This window comes from Vipera berus, assembly GCF_964194415.1.
Source record: "Vipera berus genome assembly, contig: HAP1_SCAFFOLD_86, whole genome shotgun sequence".
Classification (NCBI taxonomy): Eukaryota; Metazoa; Chordata; class Lepidosauria; order Squamata; family Viperidae; genus Vipera; species Vipera berus.
The window spans coordinates 52,324-73,707 of record NW_027673615.1 but is presented as its reverse complement, the minus strand read 5'-3'; the positions used below and the strand labels follow the sequence as shown (position 1 = coordinate 73,707).

At 48.4% G+C, this 21,384-nt stretch overlaps 1 protein-coding gene across 2 annotated transcripts; it reads right to left on the bottom strand.

Annotated features, from left to right (window-relative positions):
• Positions 1 to 2,342: 2,342 nt before the first annotated feature.
• LOC308679243 (secretory carrier-associated membrane protein 2-like) lies at positions 2,343 to 21,276 on the bottom strand. Of its 2 annotated transcripts, XM_081346833.1 has the most exons (10): positions 21,128 to 21,276; positions 13,986 to 14,066; positions 13,199 to 13,288; positions 11,324 to 11,437; positions 10,172 to 10,289; positions 9,453 to 9,581; positions 8,023 to 8,185; positions 7,218 to 7,319; positions 5,379 to 5,493; positions 2,343 to 4,250 (listed from the first exon to the last, which is right to left on the bottom strand). In XM_081346833.1, the coding sequence occupies exons 1-10, from the start codon at positions 21,182 to 21,184 to the stop codon at positions 4,104 to 4,106; spliced, it is 1,116 nt and encodes a 371-aa protein (XP_081202959.1). In that variant the 5' UTR covers positions 21,185 to 21,276; the 3' UTR covers positions 2,343 to 4,103. The 2 variants fall into 2 exon arrangements, with proteins under 2 accessions (XP_081202959.1, XP_081202960.1); XM_081346834.1 differs by lacking the exon at positions 11,324 to 11,437.
• Between the last annotated feature and the right edge of the window lie 108 nt (positions 21,277 to 21,384).

Sequence of the window (21,384 nt, the reverse complement as noted above, 5' to 3'; positions counted from 1 at the left end):
TCCGCTTCCTGCTGGGCAGAGCCGAGCCAGCCGGGCGCCCGGGAGCGCAGCCGCCCCGCGCCCAACAACCGGCTGGCAGCCGCCGCCCCGCCGCTTCTGCGGGCTTCCCCGACGGGGTGGGGGGGTGGGGGGGAGACTTGCTCCGGGGTAGAGACGGACAGGGAGCCCCCGGCGCCGGTTTGGAGCCAGGAGAGGGAAGGCACCCGGTTAGAGGTCAGGAGAGGCAGGCGGTGAGTTCCAGTTCCACTTTCGGCATGAAAGGCGGCTAGGTGACTTTAAGCAGATCGCTAAGCAGATGGTGAGTTCTAGTTCCCCTTTAGGCATGAAAGCCGGCTGGGTGACCTTGGGCCAATCACCAGGAGACGGAGAGTTCCAGTCCCGCTTTAGGCATAAAAGGTGGCTGGGTGACTTTGGGCCAATCACCGGGAGACGGAGAGTTCCAGTCCCGCTTTAGGCATAAAAGGTGGCTGGGTGACTTTGGGCCAATCACCGGGAGACGGAGAGTTCCAGTCCCGCTTTAGGCATAAAAGGTGGCTGGGTGACTTTGGGCCAATCACCGGGAGACGGAGAGTTCCAGTCCCGCTTTAGGCATAAAAGGTGGCTGGGTGACTTTGGGCCAATCACCGGGAGACGGAGAGTTCCAGTCCCGCTTTAGGCATAAAAGGTGGCTGGGTGACTTTGGGCCAATCACCGGGAGACGGAGAGTTCCAGTCCCGCTTTAGGCATAAAAGGTGGCTGGGTGACTTTGGGCCAATCACCGGGAGACGGAGAGTTCCAGTCCCGCTTTAGGCATAAAAGGTGGCTGGGTGACTTTGGGCCAATCACCGGGAGACGGAGAGTTCCAGTCCCGCTTTAGGCATAAAAGGTGGCTGGGTGACTTTGGGCCAATCACCGGGAGACGGAGAGTTCCAGTCCCGCTTTAGGCATAAAAGGTGGCTGGGTGACTTTGGGCCAATCACCGGGAGACGGAGAGTTCCAGTCCCGCTTTAGGCATAAAAGGTGGCTGGGTGACTTTGGGGCAATCACCGGGAGACGGAGAGTTCTAGTCCCGCTTTAGGCATAAAAGGTGGCTGGGTGACTTTGGGCCAATCACCGGGAGACGGAGAGTTCCAGTCCCGCTTTAGGCATAAAAGGTGGCTGGGTGACTTTGGGCCAATCACCGGGAGACGGAGAGTTCTAGTCCCGCTTTAGGCATAAAAGGTGGCTGGGTGACTTTGGGCCAATCACCGGGAGACGGAGAGTTCCAGTCCCGCTTTAGGCATAAAAGGTGGCTGGGTGACTTTGGGCCAATCACCGGGAGACGGAGAGTTCTAGTCCCGCTTTAGGCATAAAAGGTGGCTGGGTGACTTTGGGCCAATCACCGGGAGACGGAGAGTTCCAGTCCCGCTTTAGGCATAAAAGGTGGCTGGGTGACTTTGGGCCAATCACCGGGAGACGGAGAGTTCCAGTCCTGCTTTAGGCATAAAAGGTGGCTGGGTGACTTTGGGCCAATCACCAGGAGACGGAGAGTTGTAGTCCTGCTTTAGGCATAAAAGGTGGCTGGGTGACATTGGGCCAATCACCAGGAGACGGAGAGTTCTAGTCCTGCTTTAGGCATAAAATTCGGCAGATGGTGACTTCTAGTTCCCCTTTAGGCATGAAAGCTGGCTGGGTGACCTTGGGAACAGTTCCTCTCTCTTTGCCCAACACTCCCCACAAATTCAGGGTGTTTGTAGTGGGAAAAATAGGAAGAGGGACTGTTAGGTCTGCTCTCTACCTTGAGTTATTGATAAAGGCAGATATAAATGAACAAACCTGGGCCTGGCCTTGGCCACTCTTGGGGAACAAAGCCTATGGGAGGGCATGGGGTGTCCTCTGGCAGCTCCATTTGGAGGGATCCCCCATCCCTAAATTTCTCCCACCCACTCACACAGAGCTTCTTGTGCAAACCCAGCCTGTGTTAAGTTTGTGACTTGGTGTTGCCTCACAAAGTCAAACCATTGGAGGGTGTGCAAACAAGCCACTGAGACTCCAAGTCTGTCAAATGGTCTCTTGAAGCTAAACCATCCTTGGCAGCTGCCTTTGGAAATCGGCTTGCACATCGCTGCCCTTCACCTTTTGAAGGGCATCCAACACTGGAAGTTTTTAAGAAGAGACTGGATAGCCATTTGTCTGAAATGGTATAGGGTTTCCTGCCTGAGCAGGGGGTTGGACTAGATGACCTCCAAGGTCCCTTCCAACATTATTATTATTATTATTACCCTCAAGATCATCAGGAAGAGAATATCACAAGGCGACGAGAAATGCAGGTGCTCCGGTGCTTAATGCCATTCAAAGAAACACAATTACAAACAAACAAAAAAAGCAGATGTTTCTACTAATTCTCGATATTTTTATTCTGCATTTAATAACAAACAAAAGTTTGACATATACATTTTTTTTACAGGGACAAAAAAAAAATAGAGGTGGAAAATACATCCTAGAGGGGAAGATGCTTTTTTCTTTTTTTCTTTTAAAAAAAAATCTCATTTCTGCCATCATTACATATCTTCAAAGAATAATAAAATAAAAAAGAGACAGAAACCAAGATATACTTCCCTGGGATGCACTGGGCTACATCCGACCTCACAAGGGTTTGGAAACATCTGTTGGGAGGACGGGACCCCCCCAAACAGCTATGTATTTTGGGGGAGGGGAGAAAGAGACACCAAGTTTGCCTAAATGAGTAAAAAAGCCAGGGAAAAAAAATTGTTTAGCGAGACTGCAGCCTCATTTAAGTTCTCTGAACATTTCCCCCTTCATCAGATCTATTCAAAGTTACTTGCAAGCCTCTGGTGTGCATTTTAGATCGCTTAAATTAGGTCGACGGAAGTAACCAGAGTATTTAGTGTTTTTTCTGAGACCTATACCCCCCATTTCTACTTATCGATCAAGCCTATCAGATGGGGGAAACTGAGCTTTTCCTTTTACACTGATTCGTTTGCAGAGAACTCAAACAGGCCTTGGAGGAGATACCGAAATGTTTTTAACAGCTGTCAATCATCGCTGGGGTTGAATAAACAGACAGTAAGAATTGGGACCTTAAGAATGGCCTGTCACCCATTCTGCCCCAAACAAGCCTTGGCTAAAACCATAGTCTTTCTCTCCAAACTGTAGTTTGAAACCACAGGTGCCGGCAACTGAAAAATCTGGTTAAAAAAATCAGGAGATGTTTCCATAGGCCAATTTTATTTTATTTATTTTTTTGGAGAAATAGGGGCTTTTGCTAACATGCTCTTTTTGAAGAACTGTTTGGCAGTTGCATTGAAGCTGGGCGAGGAAGGCAGAGAGACTAAACCAGGTACAAACCAGGTACGACAGCGTTGAGTAAAATCAAGACAGGATTACCCAAATTAGAAATATTTGCCCTCTTCGTCTCAACGTTTGCTCCCCTGTTTAACCTGAAAGCCCATCATCCCCTTTCAAAATCCAGGTTACTGGCTTCTCAGGGGCCAGTGTGGCTGGTGAAGAACAATCTTTAATGGTTCAATCCCAAATAGGAAACCTGGTTTTGGTGCCTTTAGGGAGGGGCGAAAAGGAGCAAGGCGTGTCCGCCAGACATTGTCTTTTGTCTCTCCCAGACCACACACGCTAGGGAAAAACGGCCATGCACGCCTCATCCTACGCTGGCAGTTAACGAGTCTTTTAGCTAATTAAAAACCCACCAGGACAGCAGCCGGGAAGACGAGGAAAAGGGAAGTGATTGTTCATTGACGCTTCCAGTGGGGATGGCAAAGAGTGCAAAACTGCTTTTGTCCCCCCCCCCAAAACGCCGGCAACGGAAGAAATGGAAAGCGCAAGAAATATAGATGTGTAAGTCAAAAAGATGTATATTGGAAGGGAGAGAGGGAGGAAAAGGGGGGGGGAGGGGGAGGAAAAAAAATCACACCAAAAGTTAGACACCCGAATCTTTGCACTTTCCCACAAGACGTGGATGGAGAACAGGGCAAAGTTTTGGAGAAAGCTCCCGGTGAGTCTCTTGGGAGTTAAGACTTCCCCCCCCCCCCCCGTGGGGAGAGAAAACCGCCTGAACGTTGAGGATCAGGTACCATCTGGAAGGGAAGCAGGAGCCTCGCTCGGGAAATTCAGTTTCCCCGGAAAGCATTCTGAGCCGCCGTGGAAGCTGCTCCACTGGCGGCCGTCTGAAAGCTCCTGTTGCTGAGGATGCCTTGCGAGAATTCTTCCTGGGCTCTCTGGAAGCTGGCGCCGGTCCGGCGATAGAGCGAGTGGACCTTGGGGAGGGGACAAAGCAAGGGGAGAAATTCAGTTAAAAGCCCCGCCAGGAGGTCCAGAGCTGGCTCCGTTCATCCCGTTCCAGCGGAGAAGACCGCCGCTGCCGCCGCCCAACAGCAACATGATGGGGGTGGCACTCTGGCCAGTTGTGCAAACGCTGCACGTGTCAACTTACGACCCTTTATTTAGCAACCATTTAAAAGTTATGGTGGTGTCGCAGCATTCCTCCCTGGCCGATTTTGTTCAAGAAACCACAGCTTAATACTACGAAGGAACTACTAATGGGGCAAATACCCAGCGAGTCATGACAAAAATATTCTAGAACAGAGCCCCCCCCCCAACCTTTTGGGCACTGGGGACCGGTTCCATGGAGAGAGGTTTTTCCGTGGACCGGAGTGTGCGTGGTTTTGTGTGCGGCCTGCATCCCGCGGATGGGGCTTTGCTTGTTTGTGCGGACCAGTTGCTGGCATGCCGGGTTGGGGACCCCTGTTCTAGAAGCATACGAGTACTCCTCATCTTACAGCACTTCAGTTAGTGACTGTTCGAAGTTACAACGGCACAAGTGAGTTACAGCTGTTTTTCCCATTGACAACCGTTGCAGCATCCCCATATGGAGGGGTCAGGTGATCAAACTGACCCATACTTATGACGGCTGCAGTGTCCCAGGGGTCACGTGATCCCCGTTTGTGACCTTTTGACAAAGCCAACAGGGAAGGCAGTTTCCCGTAACCATTTGGGCTACTCACTTATCAACTGCGGTGATTTTTTTACTGAGGAACCGTGGCAACAAAGGTGGTAAAAATGGGGCAAAACTCACTTAACTAACGTCTCGCTTAGCAACCTCAATTTTGGGCTCAACAGTGGTCGTAAGTCGAGGACAGCCCGTTATCAGCGGGGCAGACAACTAGGCTCCTTTCGGATATTCAGGGAGGTGGGATCCATCAGCCTCACTTTTGGCAGAGCAAAAGGGCTGGGAGGGAGGCAGTGACCTCCAGTCGCTGCACGGTTAAAATTGGTTAAATCTGCTTTTTCTTCCGTGGGGAGGAGGAGGAGGAGGGGGGAAGGCTACTAATGGCCGCAGGGCTCTCAGCCACTGTCAATCACTTGTCTTTCGGCGGGCAACTCACTCGCTTCAGCAGGAAGAGGGAGAGCGCGGCACAGGTTGTGAAGAACAGGGCCACCACCATCATGATAATCTTCACGGCCAAGTTTGAGGTTGCGGAGAGGGCCAAAATCCAGCCGCTGGAGGGAGGGAGAGAAAAAAAGAAGAGTGGGGGGGGGATATTGAATGAGCAGGAATTCAAATTGCACCGAGAAGGGAGAATTGATACCGCAGAGAAAGAAGGCCAGCTGTATCAAAGGGACGCCCGGTTCCTTTGGAGGTTCCTAAGAAGCTGCTTGGAAGAACGAGCAGATGTCTCTGCTCTAAAGAGAGCGAGCTGTCTGGTCAAAAAGGTCTCATGCTCTCACTGGCGGTAGCCAGGAGACTGTCAGTCATCCAGCTGACGGCTGTCTCAAAAGGTGCTTTTTCAAAAGGCAACTCGGCTTTCTCGGCTTTTCCTGGAAGGCGTTTCGCTTCTCGTCCAAGAAGCTTCATCGGTTCTGGCAGGTTCATCCAGCCCTGGGTTTCCTCCTGGGGTAAGCCAGACTTCTGCAACCAACTGAATCTGCTAAGACCACTTTTGCCCGAAAGCTGGACTGCTCGGGGCTTCTCTGTGGTTCTGCCCCTCCCTGGCTGACTCTGTCCAGTCAAATGACTTCAGGACACACCCAAACTACCTCCTAGCCCAGATTTGGCTGAAAAAAAGAGGGTGGTTACGGAGATGAAGGTTGAGGACCGCTAAGTCCAGAATGCCTTGGATGAGTGAGAAGTGAAAACACAGGCAGGGATGGAAAGGGGCAGAAAGAGGGGGGAAGGGGAAAGAGAGGGTGCAGGAGGGAGAGGGAGAGAAAGAGGGGGAAGGGGGAGAGGAAGAACAGGAGGGAGAATGGGAGAGGCAGAGGAAGGGAGAGGGAGAAAGAATGGGAGCGGGGGAGAAGGAGAGAAAGGGAAGGGAGGAGAGAAGGGGATTGGGTGAGAGGGAGAAGGGGAGAAAGGGAGGGGCAGAGAGGGAGAAAGAGCGGGAGGGAAAGGGAGGGGGAGAAGGGGAGAGGGAGGGCAGAGAAAGGGAGAGGCAGAGAGGGAGGGAGAGAAGGGGATTGGGTGAGAGGGAGAAGGGGAGAGAGGGAGAGGCAGAAAGGGAGAAAGAGTGGGGAGGGAAAGGGAAGGGGAGAAGGAGGGCAGAGAAAGGGAGAGGCAGAGAGGGAGAAAGGGAGAGGCAGAGAGAGGGAGAAAGAGCGGGGAGGGAAAGGGAAGGGGAGAAGGGGAGAGGGAGGGCAGAGAAAGGGAGAGGCAGAGAGGGAGAAGGAGAGAAGGGGAGAGAAAGGGAGAGGGAGAAAGAGAGCGGAAGAGAGAAAGGGAGAGGCAGAGAGGGAGGGAGAGAAGGGGATTGGGTGAGAGGGAGAAGGGGAGAGAGGGAGAGGCAGAGAGAGGGAGAAAGAGCGGGAGGGGAAGGGAGGGGGAGAAGGGGAGAGGGAGGGCAGAGAAAGGGAGAAAGAGAGCGGGAGGGAAAGAGAGAGAGAAAGGGAGAGGCAGAGGCAGAGAGAGCGCACACCATCCAGGGATCAGAAAACACGCAAGGCGAAGGGGCGAGCACAGCGCGGGCGGGATGTGCGTGAGAAGGTTAGAAGAAATACAGGCCTTTTGGGCGAGGACTGAGAGCAGGAAGCATGGAGTTAGAAGTGCTTCAGCTGGGATCTGTGGAAGCCGCAGAACAGGAGAAAAAAAACAGAAGAGGCTTTAGAAAAGGGTAAGTAGAGACCCACCCACCCACCCCACCCACCCGGCAAGGCAGCAGTTCTCTTCGTCTGTCAGCAAAAGGCAGATGCCCTGTCCGTCAGGGCTTTGGGGTAGCCACGAGGCTTACCTGCTCCCCCAGTTAGGGATGCCGACAGCCTGGACGATGTGGGCGATTATTTGGCAAAAAAATATGAAGAAGAAGAAGAAGAAACTGAAGGAGCTGTCAGACCTGTGAAGAGACAGGGAGAAAGTCAAGCCGGGGGCCGTCCCGTGTGGGAATTTCACGGAAGGCCCCTTTCAACTGTGGGAAGGCAGCCCCGCCCCCCCCCCACACACACACCCAGAGAAGGAAATATTAAAAGGGCAGAATATTATATTTCCTCAAAGGGTCTTAAAGAGGCAGAAAAGCAGGCCCAGTTTTTTTCTTAATTGCCCCGAGTCTCCCTCCCCCAAGCAGAAACCAGCTCTGAAGAAATGCCGATGTGATAACCCATTCAGGAAGGTTGGAGGCCTCCAGCTAGAAGCTTAGGAAGACAAAGACACCTAAAATCTACATACCCCACACCCAAACTCTAAGACGGGACATAATAGGATTAACCCACAGATGCCAAAGGGGCACACTCAGACTCAGGTCAAAGTGCATGACACAGGAAATACAAAGCAGGAAATTCAAACAGGAACAGGAAATAACCTCAAGAGCCCCAGAAGGTATAAAAACCCACTCCCTACATGTGCTTTCCCCCCCCCCCCGCCCCTTCCAGAGCCATCTTTCTGTCTGGCTCTCCTCTTCAATAAACTGCAACCTTCTTTCTAAAGCAGTCGCCGTGTTGTTTATTCCCGACTTGGACTGGACCCCGATGAAGATTTTTTTTCCTTCAACACAACATTAGATGCCGCCAGCCCTGCCCTCCGGGAGGGAACGTGCTACTTGCCTGAAAGCCTTGTAAACTGGCCGATACCAACACAGGAAAGCGCAGGGGGTGAACAAGACGAGCCACAAGATGGACAGGCCGAAATCCGATCCCGTGGTAGTGGGTTCCACTGTGAACACCGCCAAGCAGGCGAGGAGGTTTAACAGCAAGGTGACCGAATGAACTGGTTAGGAGAGCAAAATAATAATAATAATAATAAAAATTGCAGTCAGCGAAAAAGCTTCGTTAAAGTGGGGGTCTGCAACCTTGACAACTTTAAGATTTGTGGACTCCAGCATAGCTGGCTGAGGAATTCTGGGAGCTGAAGTCCACAAGTCTTAAAAAGTTGTGAAGGTTGCAGACCCCTGCGCTAAAGATCCGAAATGCGTAGGGATTTCATCGAAGCCCCTGGGAGCGACAAATATGGATGCTCTTGCACCCCCCCCCCAAAGGATTTTATTTTCTGGAGTGGTAACATGTTCTGCGTTGCACGGACATGCTTCAAAGACTTTTTATTTGAAGGGACGGTCTCGCCCAAGTTCCTCCAATCGTACCTCCGCTTGATGAACCAAGCTGTCCAAAAAGTTATATATTTTTTTTTACCTAGCCTTTCCTCACTTTGGAAAATGCTTTCTAAACTCTTGTACGCTGTCACTGGCTTGGTGAAATCAATTAAAAGTGAAAATCTTTTGCGCTACTCCTAATCCAGAGGAGAGAAACTTTCCTCTGTGCCTTGGGCAAAGTGACATTAAGTTCAAGGAAGAGGTACGTTCAGGAACCAAATCCCATCTTTTAAAATCTTAATGGCATAATAATGGTAAGGCCTATGCTTTTAATATGAACTGAGGCTTCTTCCCTTAACCTTCCTCCTCCTCCCCCCCCCTAGCCAGAAGGGACCGCTTGTCAGCTGCCACCTTATGCTGACTTGTGCTTCGCTACCATGCGGGGACAATCTGCCATGAACTCTGGGGAGAGTGGATAAAAAGGGAGATGCATGGGGGAAAGTGAAAGTAAATGCTGTATCTTCTCCAGATGCTACCTCAAGGTCACCCGGCTGGGAGAAGGAGGCAGCTGAAAACATCTTGCTTGAACCTTACTTGGTCATCGCGTATGTGCGCGTGTGTGCGTGTGTGCGCACACACACACACGCACGCAATGGGAAACTGTTAAGGGATGGAAAAGTTGAATTTAGGGATTTGGGTGCGCAAGTCTCAATTCTGGGTATGCTTAACTGCAATACAGTTGACTTCTAATAAGACTATACCTTTCTCAACAAACTGCTAAGGGTCTTTTTTACTCAGAGGTTAAAGACCTGGAGGAAATGGAAATTGGCACCTCCAATTGGTTTTTTTTTAATTTTTACTATTTTTTTAAAATTCAAACAAAAAAATCCAATGTTTCATTATCTCGGAGAAGCTTCTCAGCCTCTCTGCTTCCCCGCTTTTACTCACGCATCCATAAGTAATACATCATTTTGCAAATGTGCTGATAGTCGGCTGGGATGTCCGCCGAGAAATCCTGATAGAAGCAAGGCTTGACAGGGCAGAACCTTGGAAGCGGGGGCCAGTTGTTCTGTTTTGCTGGAGGGGAGAAAAGAGAATGCATTTCAGGAAGGGCTTCCACCACCATGCCAGAATTTGGAAGCCTGCCCCGGGGGGGCGGGGGTATGCAGAAGATGTCTTCCTCATTTATTATTTGGGGGGGGCTTGAACCTTAAAGAGCGGAACAACAAAGATGATTAAGGGATTGGAGGCTCAAATATATATGAAGAGTGGTTGCAGGAATTGGGTATGTCTAGTTGAAGGAAGAGGACAAGGGTTGACATGATATTCCATGATATTCCAATCTCTGAGGGGCTGGCCCAAAGAAGAGGGAGTCAAGCTATTCTCCAAAGCACCTGCAGACAGGACAAGAAGCAACAGATAGAAACTCATCAAGGAGAGAAGCAGCCTAGAACTAAGGAGAAACTTCCTGACTGTTAGAACAATTAACCAGTGGAACTCCTTGCCTCCAGAAGTGGTGAATGCTCCAACACTGGAAGTTTTTAAGAAGAGACTGGACAACAATTTATCTGAAATGGTATTTCAGGGTTTCCTGCCTAAGCGGGTGGGGGGGAGGGGGGTTGGACTAGAAGACCTCCAAGGACCCTTCCAACTCTGTTATTACTCACGGTCAAAGCCTGCTGCACTGTTCTGAAGTTCACGCTCTTTTCTATCCAATTCCGCAGCTTTCCTTTCTAATTCTTCTTGCTGCTTCAGAAGCCCAGCCTGTGCTGCTGAGGCCATCGACTTGAAGACGGGGAGAAGTAATACAAATTATTAGAAAGGGGAAGAGGAGGGTTAAAGTAAATTCTAGCTAGGGGATGGGCAAGGGTGCTAGTGAGAGAGAACCTCTACCTATCCTTCTTTTAGAGTGGAGGTTGCATCACGTGGCAGTTTTTAAAATATATGGACTTCAACTGCCAGAATTCCCCTGATTCACTGAACAACGGGGGCAAGGTAGGTGGTAAAAGTGGGGCGAAACTCAAGTGACCAATTGTCTTGCTCAACTCTAGTGGTAAGTCAAGGAACACACACACACACACACACACACACACACACACACAAACATATATTTGAAAAGGGTGCTCAACTTTCTGAGGGCAGTGTGCATTTCGCTCCTGAAATGTAACCCATATCTCGGATGGGCACGCACGCAGACTGGAGATGAGTCCCAAGCATTTTGATTGGGCTCAACATGCCACAGTGCTCCTTAAAAGCTCCGTGACAAGAAAAGTCATCAAATGGGGCAAAATTCATGACAACTGTCCCACTTATTAATGGAAACTTTGGGCTCCCTTGTGGTCATTGAGGACCACCTGTAACTTCCTAGAGCAGGGGTGAGGAACCTGGGCTCTTTTATGACCTGTGGACTTCAACTTCCAGAATTCCTGAGCCAGCATGGCTGGCTCAGGAATTCTGGGAGTTGAAGTCCACAAGGCATAAAAGAGCCCAGCTGGCTCAGGAATTCTGGGAGTTGAAGTCCACAAGGCATAAAAGAGCCCAGCTGGCTCAGGAATTCTGGGAGTTGAAATCCACAAGGCATAAAAGAGCCCAGCTGGCTCAGGAATTCTGGGAGTTGAAGTCCACAAGGCATAAAAGAGCCCAGCTGGCTCAGGAATTCTGGGAGTTGAAGTCCACAAGGAATAAAAGAGCCCAGCTGGCTCAGGAATTCTGGGAGTTGAAGTCCACAAGGCATAAAAGAAGCCAGGTGCCCCACCCCTGTCCTAGAGGAAGGGGTGCAACAGTCTTCAGGTGTTACTGGCTACCCTTTCGCGTTTTACCTGCCGGCGAGTCTGACCGCTGCTGTCCTCTAGCAACTTCTGCCTCTCTGAACCTTCTGAATTTGCTGAGATGAATTTAGGAGTCAGGTACTTGCTGGCCTGTCTAAGCAGCAGCTGCAACACACAACTAGGCTTGTTCTAAGCTTATGGGACGGGCCTGGTCTGCTAGCTTCTGCAACTGAGTAACTCGCACCCAAAACAGGTTAGACAAGTAAGGCAAAGGCAGGGGGAAAAGGAAAAAAAAATTGCACATGGGAAAACAGACCGCTAGGAATGTATTGAATGCACCTCTTTCCTCATCAAAAGGAAGAAAAATTAAATATTCTTCTGATCTGAAGCTCTTTGGGGGAAGAGGTTTAGGCAACGTCACTGTCGCCCGTGGACACGCTGATGGCTGTGAGGTTTTTGCAAAACTTGTCTTGCTGTCATTAGTTTGGTCTGGGAGCCAGGAGTCTCTGCAGACTGGATGCCAAATCCCATCTGCCCCAACAAACAACTAAGGGGGTGCCTGGCAGGCAGAATACTTTGGACAAAACAGCTAAAGAGGAAGGAAAAACTGAGGCCATGAAGAAACTAGACCAGGGGTCGGAAACCTCGGCTCTTTTATGACTCGTGGACTTCAACTCCCAGAATTCCTGAGCCAGCTATGCTGGCTCAGGAATTCTGGGAGTTGAAGTCCACGAGTCATAAAAGAGCCGAGGTTGCCGACCCCTGAACTAGACCATGGAATCCCCAAGGTCAAAGGAACAAGAATGCAGAAATGTGAAGGAGATACCGTAAAACAGGCAAAAGAGGGAATATTTGTAGCTCGGATATTCAGGGCTGAACTACAAGGTTCTTGGTGCTCTCTGAGCTTTTCTTACAGGTGTTTCATAACCCAGCTAGGTAACATCATCAGTGCTAGAAGGGAATGGGGTTTGCAGAGTGGAGGAGAAGGATAATGTTACCCAGTCTGGTAATGAAACCTCTGCAAGAAAACTACCAAGCTCAGAGAGCATCAAAACAGAGAAGCAAAGAATGAACAGGGGAAACAAAATTTAGGCAAAGGGCCTTAAGTGGCCAGTGCACTTCTAAAATTAGAGAGGGATTTGGCAAGAAACATTCCAGGTTAGTGACAGTGGCAGGAGGTTAATTTAATCCACCCTGGCCCCATGTCATATTAGCCTTCTTCCTCTCGGCCCCTCCTCCAGATGGGCAGAGACCGCATCTCCCAGAATCCTCTAAGCAAGCTATGAACTCTGGGAGTTAGAATCCCAACCTTACCGGACAAGGGCGGTGGCAAAGAGTGTTCCAGATTAAATACCTGGAAGACAAGCTTGTTTTTCCCTTTAACCTTCTCTTCCTTATGAGCGGAGGCAAAAAAGTACAAAGTGCACAGTAAAGGACATTGAGATAGCTTTTCCAGGGGACCAGCACCCTGATCAGCACTTCATGGGCTCTGTCTATTATGGTATAGCATAGGTCACCGTGGTGGCGAATCTATGGCACGCGTGCCACAGGTGGCACGCAGAGCCCTCTCTGTGGGCACGTGCACCATCGCCCCAGTCCTAGGCCTTCAGCTGGGTTTTATAAAACCTTTTCGCTTTAGGCCTCTGCTGCCGTGTGCAAAAAAAAAAGAGTTCAATCAATCAATTTCAACTTCTTGCAAAGTTCGAATTGATTGATTGAACTTTTTAGTCCCATCCAGTCTGCCGTTATCACCGCAGCCACGCCTACCCAATGGGCCACGCCCACCTGGCACCTGACGATATATAAGTGGGTTTTAGGTTGCAGTTTGGGCACTCGGCAGGTTTGCCATCACTGGCATAGGATATAGGATGAACGTTAATAGACAGACTCTAATAATGCAAGGAGTGAAGGGGGGAGGGGGTGCACCTGTGGGGTGGGCTCCACAGAGGTCTGCAGCACGGCTGGTTGAGAAGTGCCAGCAGGCTGTGTTGTTGGGATGGTCTGACCTGTGTTTGTCTAAAGGGAGAGAGGAAAACATCATCATCATCATCATCATCATCATTGAAATTTGTCTGCCACCCCACAAGGTGACTCTAGGTGGCTTACAACATTGAAATAGAATTGTAGGTAGGTAGGTATGTAAAACTGCAATAAAAATACAGGTTATAAGTAGAACTAAAAGATGTGGAGGAAGGGAGCAGATATCAGAAAGTGGGAGATAAAGAGTTATCTCCAACCAGCTCCTAATTATTTATTTTTTTAAAAAAAACATTTATGTAACTACCCGGGACCCAGATTGTTGGGGGCCATATGCTGACTCTGTAAACCCGAGAGCTGTAAAGCACTGTGAAGCGGTATATAAGTCTAAGGCAGCGGTCTTCCAACTTGGCCCTTTGATGACTTGTGGACTTCAACTCCCAGAATTCCTCAGTCAGGCACGCGTGCCCGGTTGAGGAATTCTGGGAGTTGAAGTCCACAAGTCATCAAAGGGCCAAGTTGGAAGACCCCTGGTCTAAGGGCTATTGCTCTTTCAACCAACTTTGGGCAGCCCCCAATCAAAAATTTAAAAGAATAAAATATCTGAAAACTGCACACAGCGTAGTTGTAGAGCATCCAGAATATTGCTCCAAAGGTTTCCTCCCCCCTCCAACGCCCTACCCCGGGGATCCAACCATGGTAGATCAATCAAAGCTGACTCTAACCCTGAACTTACCTGCCGAGAATTCTCCGAGAACGGATTGAACTCATCCATGTTACCTTGGTTCGCATTGGTCAGCTGAGTGACTGAAGGATCCTTGGAAAAGAAGGAGAGAGAGAAAGAGACAAGAAGAAAGAATATTAATAGGTTTCCTGGAACATAACAGGGGTGTAGGTTTAATTTTAGATGAGGTTCTTGGACCGTTCTGTTTACAGTCTTGACTAATGTTTCTCAACCTTGTGAACGTTAAGCTGTGCGGACTTCAACTCCCAGAATTCCCCAGCCGGCTGGGGAATTCTGGGAGTTGAAGTCCGCACATCTTAAAATTGTCAAGAAACACCCCCACTGCTAATCATGATGGCTGAGAACCAATGGTAGTTTCCTGTGCTCCCAGGAAAACAGGCACATCAGTCCCAAAATGAAGACAATTCTTGCAGCCCCCCCCCCCGATCCAAGTTCCACCCAATATAGCCACACCTACTTGGCCGCCCTCAGCCCTCCCACTGTAAAAGGGGGCACTTGGCCACCCAATGGTTGCTTATTCCTGTGCAGAGCAAAACAAAACCACCTCCATCCTAGCTTAGCTGGCTAGCTCAACTCTGCAAGCTCCATTTAATGAATAACTCCAGGCAAAGAGCCGTAGTCCTGACACTCCCATGCCAAGCAATGTTGTTATGCAGCTTTGTGAATCACTCCGGGGAGGGAGGGAGGGAAGGATACAGGGGCAAACTGCAGGTAAGGAAGCCTGAAAACCAGCACCGTGTTTTTACCGTGGAGATGGCCTGCCAAATCCAGGGTGGCTTGCCTTGAAATAATCCTGACTGCATACAGTCCTGGACTTGCAACTGTTCAACGTCAATGGGGAAGCCAGACTCATTTTACAACCGGGTTGTTCACCTAACAACGGCTGTGGTTCAGTTAACAAATGTGGCAAGGCAGGTCGTAAAATGGGGCAAAACCAACTTAACCAATGTCTCGCTTAGCGACAGAAAATCTGGGGAATTGTGAGTCGTACGCCGAGGATTACCACCTAGATTCTGCTTTTAAGTACCCACAAAGCTTGACCCCCGCAGGAGGAGCAGCGTTCTGAAAATATGCATCGCGGAACAGGCTGAACAACCACCTGAAAGTCTGCCTGCCGAGTGACTGGCAGCTCCATTGAAATGACAGAAAGCCGGCTTTGCAAAAAGGAAGAAAAGCGGATTGCGAATTGCATCACTTGCTTTGTCACGCCGAGCTTGCCTAAGTGTGAAAGTCAGACTTCCTGAACAGGTTGGAACACAGGGGAAGCAGCTCAGTGCGAGGACATCAAAATGCTCCAGACCATTTTCTTAGTGACCATAGGAAGTTTTGAAATATTTTTTTTCCAAATTAAAAAAACCAAACAAACCCCCCCCCAAAAAACTTTATAAAAGGAAGCTAGGCTGCAAATCAGAGCAAGATCTCCCAGTGTTGTTATAATCTGTAACTGTGTCCTCGAGGCTTCATAAAGGTGTCTTAGAGAGAAAGATCCTGAGGCTCCAGTTCCCCTCCTGGTTTTAATCGAGGTTTCGTCACTGCCTGGGCACATCCTGGTATCCTTTTGTCTCTCTCTCATTCTCTCTCTCTCTCTCTCTCTCTCTCTCTCTCTGTAGGTAAATCTTCCACAAGAACTATGTTTGTCTCTACCACACTCTCTCTAACCTCTAGATCAGGGGTGTCTAACCTTGGTAACTTTAAGACTTGTGGACTTCAATTCCCAGAATTCCCCAGCCAGCATATATGGCTGGGGAATTCTGGGAGTTGAAATCTTTAAAGTTGCCAAGGTTGGATACCCCTGATCTAGACAGTTATCCAGCTGTGTTGTGTGCCACGGAGACTTTCCCTACAATGCTTGGGAATTATTCCGTTATGTATTACAAAACCTATGCACAACGGCAGAGTGAATTAGCTTCTGCTCCAGAGTCCCACACCCAGTTCAAGCAAGCAAAACTTACAAGATTCCAGCTGCCCACTCCTTTGGCAAACAAAGACACCTTTCCAAAATGACCCAAACCACGCCCACCCCATCGCCGGCAATGGGGAAAAAGTCCTGAGACGTCACGCCATGTCACGAGTTTGAGAGAGAGAGAGATGGATAGACAGATTCAAGTTGGCTTCTAGAAAATGGAGAAGCTCCTTTTGGGGAATTACTCATCACCAAGCAGGTCTGACGCAACAAGGACTTAACAAAAGCATTTCAAAAGTGAGGGAGAAAAAGGACTCGTGGCGACACAAGAAGGCAGCAACCTGTCAATCAACACACCGTGTGAAGCCAGCTAATTCGGGACATTTTGTTTTGAGGCTATACAGATGGGCTCTGCCAGGTACGGCTGCAAGAGGTGGGTCAGCCCCATGGCTTGCTTCCTGAGGATAGGAAGCTGATTGGCATTGCCAAAAAAAAAGAAAGAAAGAAAGAAAGAAGAGGAGCTGTTCAGAGGCCGGGAGAAAAGGCTAGATCGGTCACTGGCAATTGTGCAAATGGAGGGCATGCCTTTGGCCCCGAGTCAAGATGCCTTTAGGAGCACGGAAAAGTCTCGAAGACAATCCCACGGAGGCTGGGATTTGGGTTGGGCCGTTTGGGGTTAGATAGAAACCCTAGAATCCTGAGGCTGGGATTTGGGTTGGGCCGTTTCCTTTGGGGTTAGATAGAAACCGTAGAATCCTTAGGCTGGAAGGGACCTTGGAGGTGTTCCTAGTCCCACGGCTGCATGCAGAATGCCCTTGAAGATGGCTAGCCAATTGCTGCTCTTCTTGGTACATAGAAAGACCTCCAGTGATGGGGCGCCCATAACCCCAGGAGGCAAGCTATTCCACTGATGAATTGTTCTCCCTGTCAGGAAATTTCTCATTTTCAAATTCGATCTCCCTCTGACCAGCTTCCTGACGTTGCTTCTTCTCCTGCCCTCCGGCTCTGCGGAGAACGAATCAACCTCTCTTCCCTGTGGTGTTCCTTCAGGTATTGGAAGATGCTATTCTGTCACTCCCAAACTTTCTCTTTGTTAGGTAACAAACCTAGTTCACTTAGCCATTCATCATAGGTGAAAATTGGAACGGCACAATCCTTATTTAGGAGTATTAAGAAGACAGTGCTCATTGTATACAGTGGGACTCACTTCCTTGTGCACTTAAGAATTATGCTCAAGTCATTATCATGGCATACGAAGTACTGCTTTCCTTCTGCTAATTTTTTGTAATAATGGGTGTCATGAGTTATGAACTGGCAGCGTTGACGGTGCCGGAGTAACTGGACCAAGCAACAGTTAAAACCCTACAGGCTAATTCCAGAAGTAAAAGAACGTGAAAAGATCAGTCTATTGAAAGCCATTCAAGCAGATCCGTGCTTCTCAAAAGAATTTTGAGAACTGATTTTCCAATGGTAAAATCAGTGCTGAAGTCGACATCTCGTTAGATACAAGGTTTCCCAATGCCACAAAGTTGTTTACTTTATTATTTTTTTAACAAAAACTACTCCTAAAAGATCCTAAGCATTGTATTAAAAGTTACAGAAGTATCTTCCTTAGGAGCCAGCAAACTAGAATAAAAGGCACAGTATTTCAGAAGTGGAAATGCTACATTACACAAACATGAAAATATCTGCAGAGATAACGCGGCAGGCTAGTAAAAATTTCTTCTACAACCTATTTACTGCCAGAGCCCTCGTAAAGAAAATGCAAGTCAGCTTGGGTGCCTGTGTTAACAATTCTCCCGTCTTGTTGCGAGCAGGAGAAGTTAATGGATTAAGAAGAGTGTTACAAACAAATTCCACAGGACCAAAGCAGACTCTTTGAAAGTGAGGTTCAAACAAAAGAATCTTTTCTCCCCCAAAACAATAAAAACTAAAATTCTTCCTTCCAAGGTTGGAGTAACTAAGCGGAAGTAGGAAGACGTGGAAACCACCCTAAGCTATCTATGTGTATATAAAGGAATTTAGAGCTGAACTTAAGAGAAGAAAAAATAATTAAGGAGGGGCACAGAGAAGAGGTTACACAGTCCAGAAAAGAAAGCAACTGTGAGAAAGACGACAAAATGACTCTGTCTTAATTTAGTCTAAGATGAGATCAGTGTATATTGCAATCCTGGCAACTTGAAGACTTCTGGATTCCGCCGAGAATTCTGGGAAACGAAGTCCACACATTTTTCAAGGCTGATAAACGCTGGATGTGGCAGAGAGAAACTAGGACAAGCTTTCAAGATTCTGAAATGCAGGAAGTCCTCAACTTACAACAGCTTGTTTAGTGACCAAAGTTACGAAGGCACTGCAAAAAAGCCACTTAGGGCTGTTTTTCACACTTAGGACCGTTGCAGCAACCCCGTGGTCAAAATTCAGCTGCTTGGCAACTGGCTATTTATGATGGTTACCGGGTCTCAGGGACATGTGACCATCTGCGACCTTCTGACAAGCAAAAATCAATGGGGAAGCCGAATTCACTTAAGAATTGGTGTTACTCACTGCAGTGATTCACTTAACAATTGTGGCAAGAATGGTTGTAAAATGGGGCCAAACTCACTTAGCAAATGTCTCAGCAACAGAAAAGTTGAACTCAGTTGTGGTAGTAAGTCAAGGGCTACCTGTGCACACTAAAGTGGCATTCCTGGAATCCCTGCTGTGTCCACTTCTTGAGCTGGCCTACCTCGAAGGGCTGCCCAGATACACAGAGACAATCACACTCCGATCATCATAAGCTTTCTGTTTGTGTCCCACTTCTTTCAGGGGGCCAAAATGGGAGTCATTTTACTTTACCCTCCTATCCAATCCATAAATTAAGCTAATCTAGGGGAAAGATAGGAGAAACTGGTCTTGAACAGGAAATTCCTACCCCTCTTGTGTCTAAATAAATTTAAAGTCAAGAGTTAAAACTTTATCTGGCATGGCTTCTGTTCCATTGTTAGGGACTTGGAGCAGCACACTTCAAAGCCTTTGCGGCAGAATCCATGCTTTTCAGCAGAATTGTGAGGAAAGCAACAGGAAATGTGTCTTAAAAGCTGTGAAATCAAATAAGAGAGCAGATGGAACCTATGCCAGATTATGAATAACAACACTCCTTACAGCAGAGTTTCAGTGACTAGTCATATTTAGCTAACAGTATATATCTTGCATTTAAAAGGTCACAAGCAGGGTATCAAAAAAGATGAAGAAAACGCTTTGAAAAATAGGCCAGGAAATAAGCTTAGCAAAGTGGAACAAAGAACAGCAAAAGCTTGCAGAGGTTCAGCAGCACAATCCCAAAACCTAGTTAATATTTCAAGAAAAACTTGTGAAAATCACATAGCAATGGCTCTGCTCACATGTAGCTTGCTGAACAGTTATTACTCTGACCAGGAACATCGAACTGCAGATCAGAGGGCTCCCCTACAATCCTTGTTTATTATTTACCACCCCCCCAAAAAAAACCATCATTTTTGTGTTACGTTATATTAACTATACATCCAACAGAGGAAAAAGCATTTCCATACTGGAGAAATGAGAGACTTAAAATGAATCTAATGTATTTAGCACAATCATTTTTATATTTTATCTCTTTTTTCCCTCCTCTCAATCTTTCTTCAAGAAGTTCAAGACAGGAAGTGCAATTAAACCCGTCTTTTTAAGGCTTCGACTTCAACAACCCCATTGGCTTAACTCAACACAGTATACTACTGCATGCTAAAATAAGAGATGGACAGTTTGTGGCTTACAGTAATACAGGAACCAAGCTATCACGTTAAAGCATAAAATGGCTTATTTGCTCCAGCGTATTATGTGAACAGAAGCGAGTATGTTTTTATTCCTAGGGCCAGTGTTGCATTCACCCAGCTAAAAGATAGTGATCAGGAAACTGTCTAAATTAACTGAAACCACAGCAAATGTTGGGGACAAACACATTTCTCACATGATTGTAAGTTATTTATATATTTGTATCTCACAGAGAGTGTATGGAGAGCGTACATAGTAAAACAAAATACACAAAAATGAGTACATAAAAAACCATTAAAACCACCCTTACAAATAAAAAGAAAAAAGACAAATAGTGGCAAACATACAGTGTGCAAAAGTCATACAGTCATCTAACTGGCTCCTCCCTATCACCGGATGCCCAAGTTTGTTGATAAACCCACGTTTTCAGGACCTTCTGGAAAGTTAACAGGGTTGGGACCAGCCTCACCTTGTGGGAAAATGGTGTTTCACAGGGTGGGGACTATGGAAGAAAAGGTTTTTCTCCTAAGCTCTTAAATACCACAATACCCTTAGATGCTGTTTTGGCTGTAAGAGACTGACATGGCTACTTCTTTGGAGAAACCAGTTAACACGGGGATCTCCCAACTTGATAACTTTAAGACCTGTGGACTTCAATTTCCACAATTCCTCAGTCAGTTAATTGCCATCCATGGCTCAAAAGTTGCCAAGTTTGGAGACCCCTCCCTGGATTAAAGAAACAGATCGTCACACTTGGCCTAGAAATTAGATTCACTAAAAATAAGCACGTTTTATCTTTTCTTGGGGTGGGGAGGGGAAGAGTTTCATTTATTTCCGTGTGTATTTATTTATAAAATGCATAAGCCGCCTATCTCACTCTTGAGCAACTCTTGAGCGGCTTACACCCTCATAAATCATGTTTTGCTTCCAGTTTGGCCCCTGTGAATGCCAGCTTGGGGAGAGAGAGGCGAGTTCCTGAGCAGGAGGCTCAGATCCTGACTTCACAGCCGACCTTTGCTCGGCCGCCCTTCCTACGGCTATTTTTTCCTCTGCAAAGAAAGAAGCGAAATCTAAAAGTAAAGTAGCAGCTCAGAAGCTGAAAAGGGCTACAAGATTTGGGGTGACAGGGCTGCCAGCTGGGGGAACACACACACACACACACACGCAGAGACCCGACCCACACCCACGAATCCCTCTGGAGCCCCTTCCCCCCACACTCCCCGACCCAGAATTCCCAGCCTGGGGGGGTTGGGAAGGATGGGAGTTGTAGTCCTAGCCTATTTGTGGGGCGGGGGGTACCAGGTCGGGAATGGGGTGCCTTGCAGGCCCATTGGAGTCAGGTCACTTCACTGTCCCACCCCTCCACATTCAGTATATTGGGGGGGAAGGCCAAGGTCCCCTCCCACCCACCCACCCTTAGAGTGAGGCCTACTCCCACCCCACCCACCCCCGCCAGGCTTACCTGGAAGGGATTGACGTCCACGGGATCCGCGAAGGGGTTCGCGTCGAAGGCCGACATGGCGGCTTTTTCCTTCCTCCCCGCTCCCCGGGACGAAGACCCCCGCCGCACCTGTTCTCACCCGGGTCCGCTTCCTGCACCCTAGAAACCACACGCTTCCGGGAGAAGGCTGGTTTCCGCCCCTTTGGGCTCCGGCCGCGCCTGCGCAGTGACGCCCGGAGGACGAGGCCCCCCGTGGTTTGGCACGTGACAAGGATAAG

Excerpts from the sequence above, each read along its gene's own strand:
- LOC308679243 (XM_081346833.1), bottom strand. The coding sequence starts at position 21,184 with ATGTCGGCCTTCGACGCGAACCCCTTCGCGGATCCCGTGGACGTCAAT. Across the intron at positions 13,289-13,985 it reads TCTCGGAGAATTCTCGGCAG|ACAAACACAGGTCAGACCAT; the intron begins GTAAGTTCAGGG and ends CTCTCCCTTTAG. Across the intron at positions 4,251-5,378 it reads CCCTCTTCCTGCTGAAGCGA|GTCCACTCGCTCTATCGCCG; the intron begins GTGAGTTGCCCG and ends CCCCTCCCCAAG.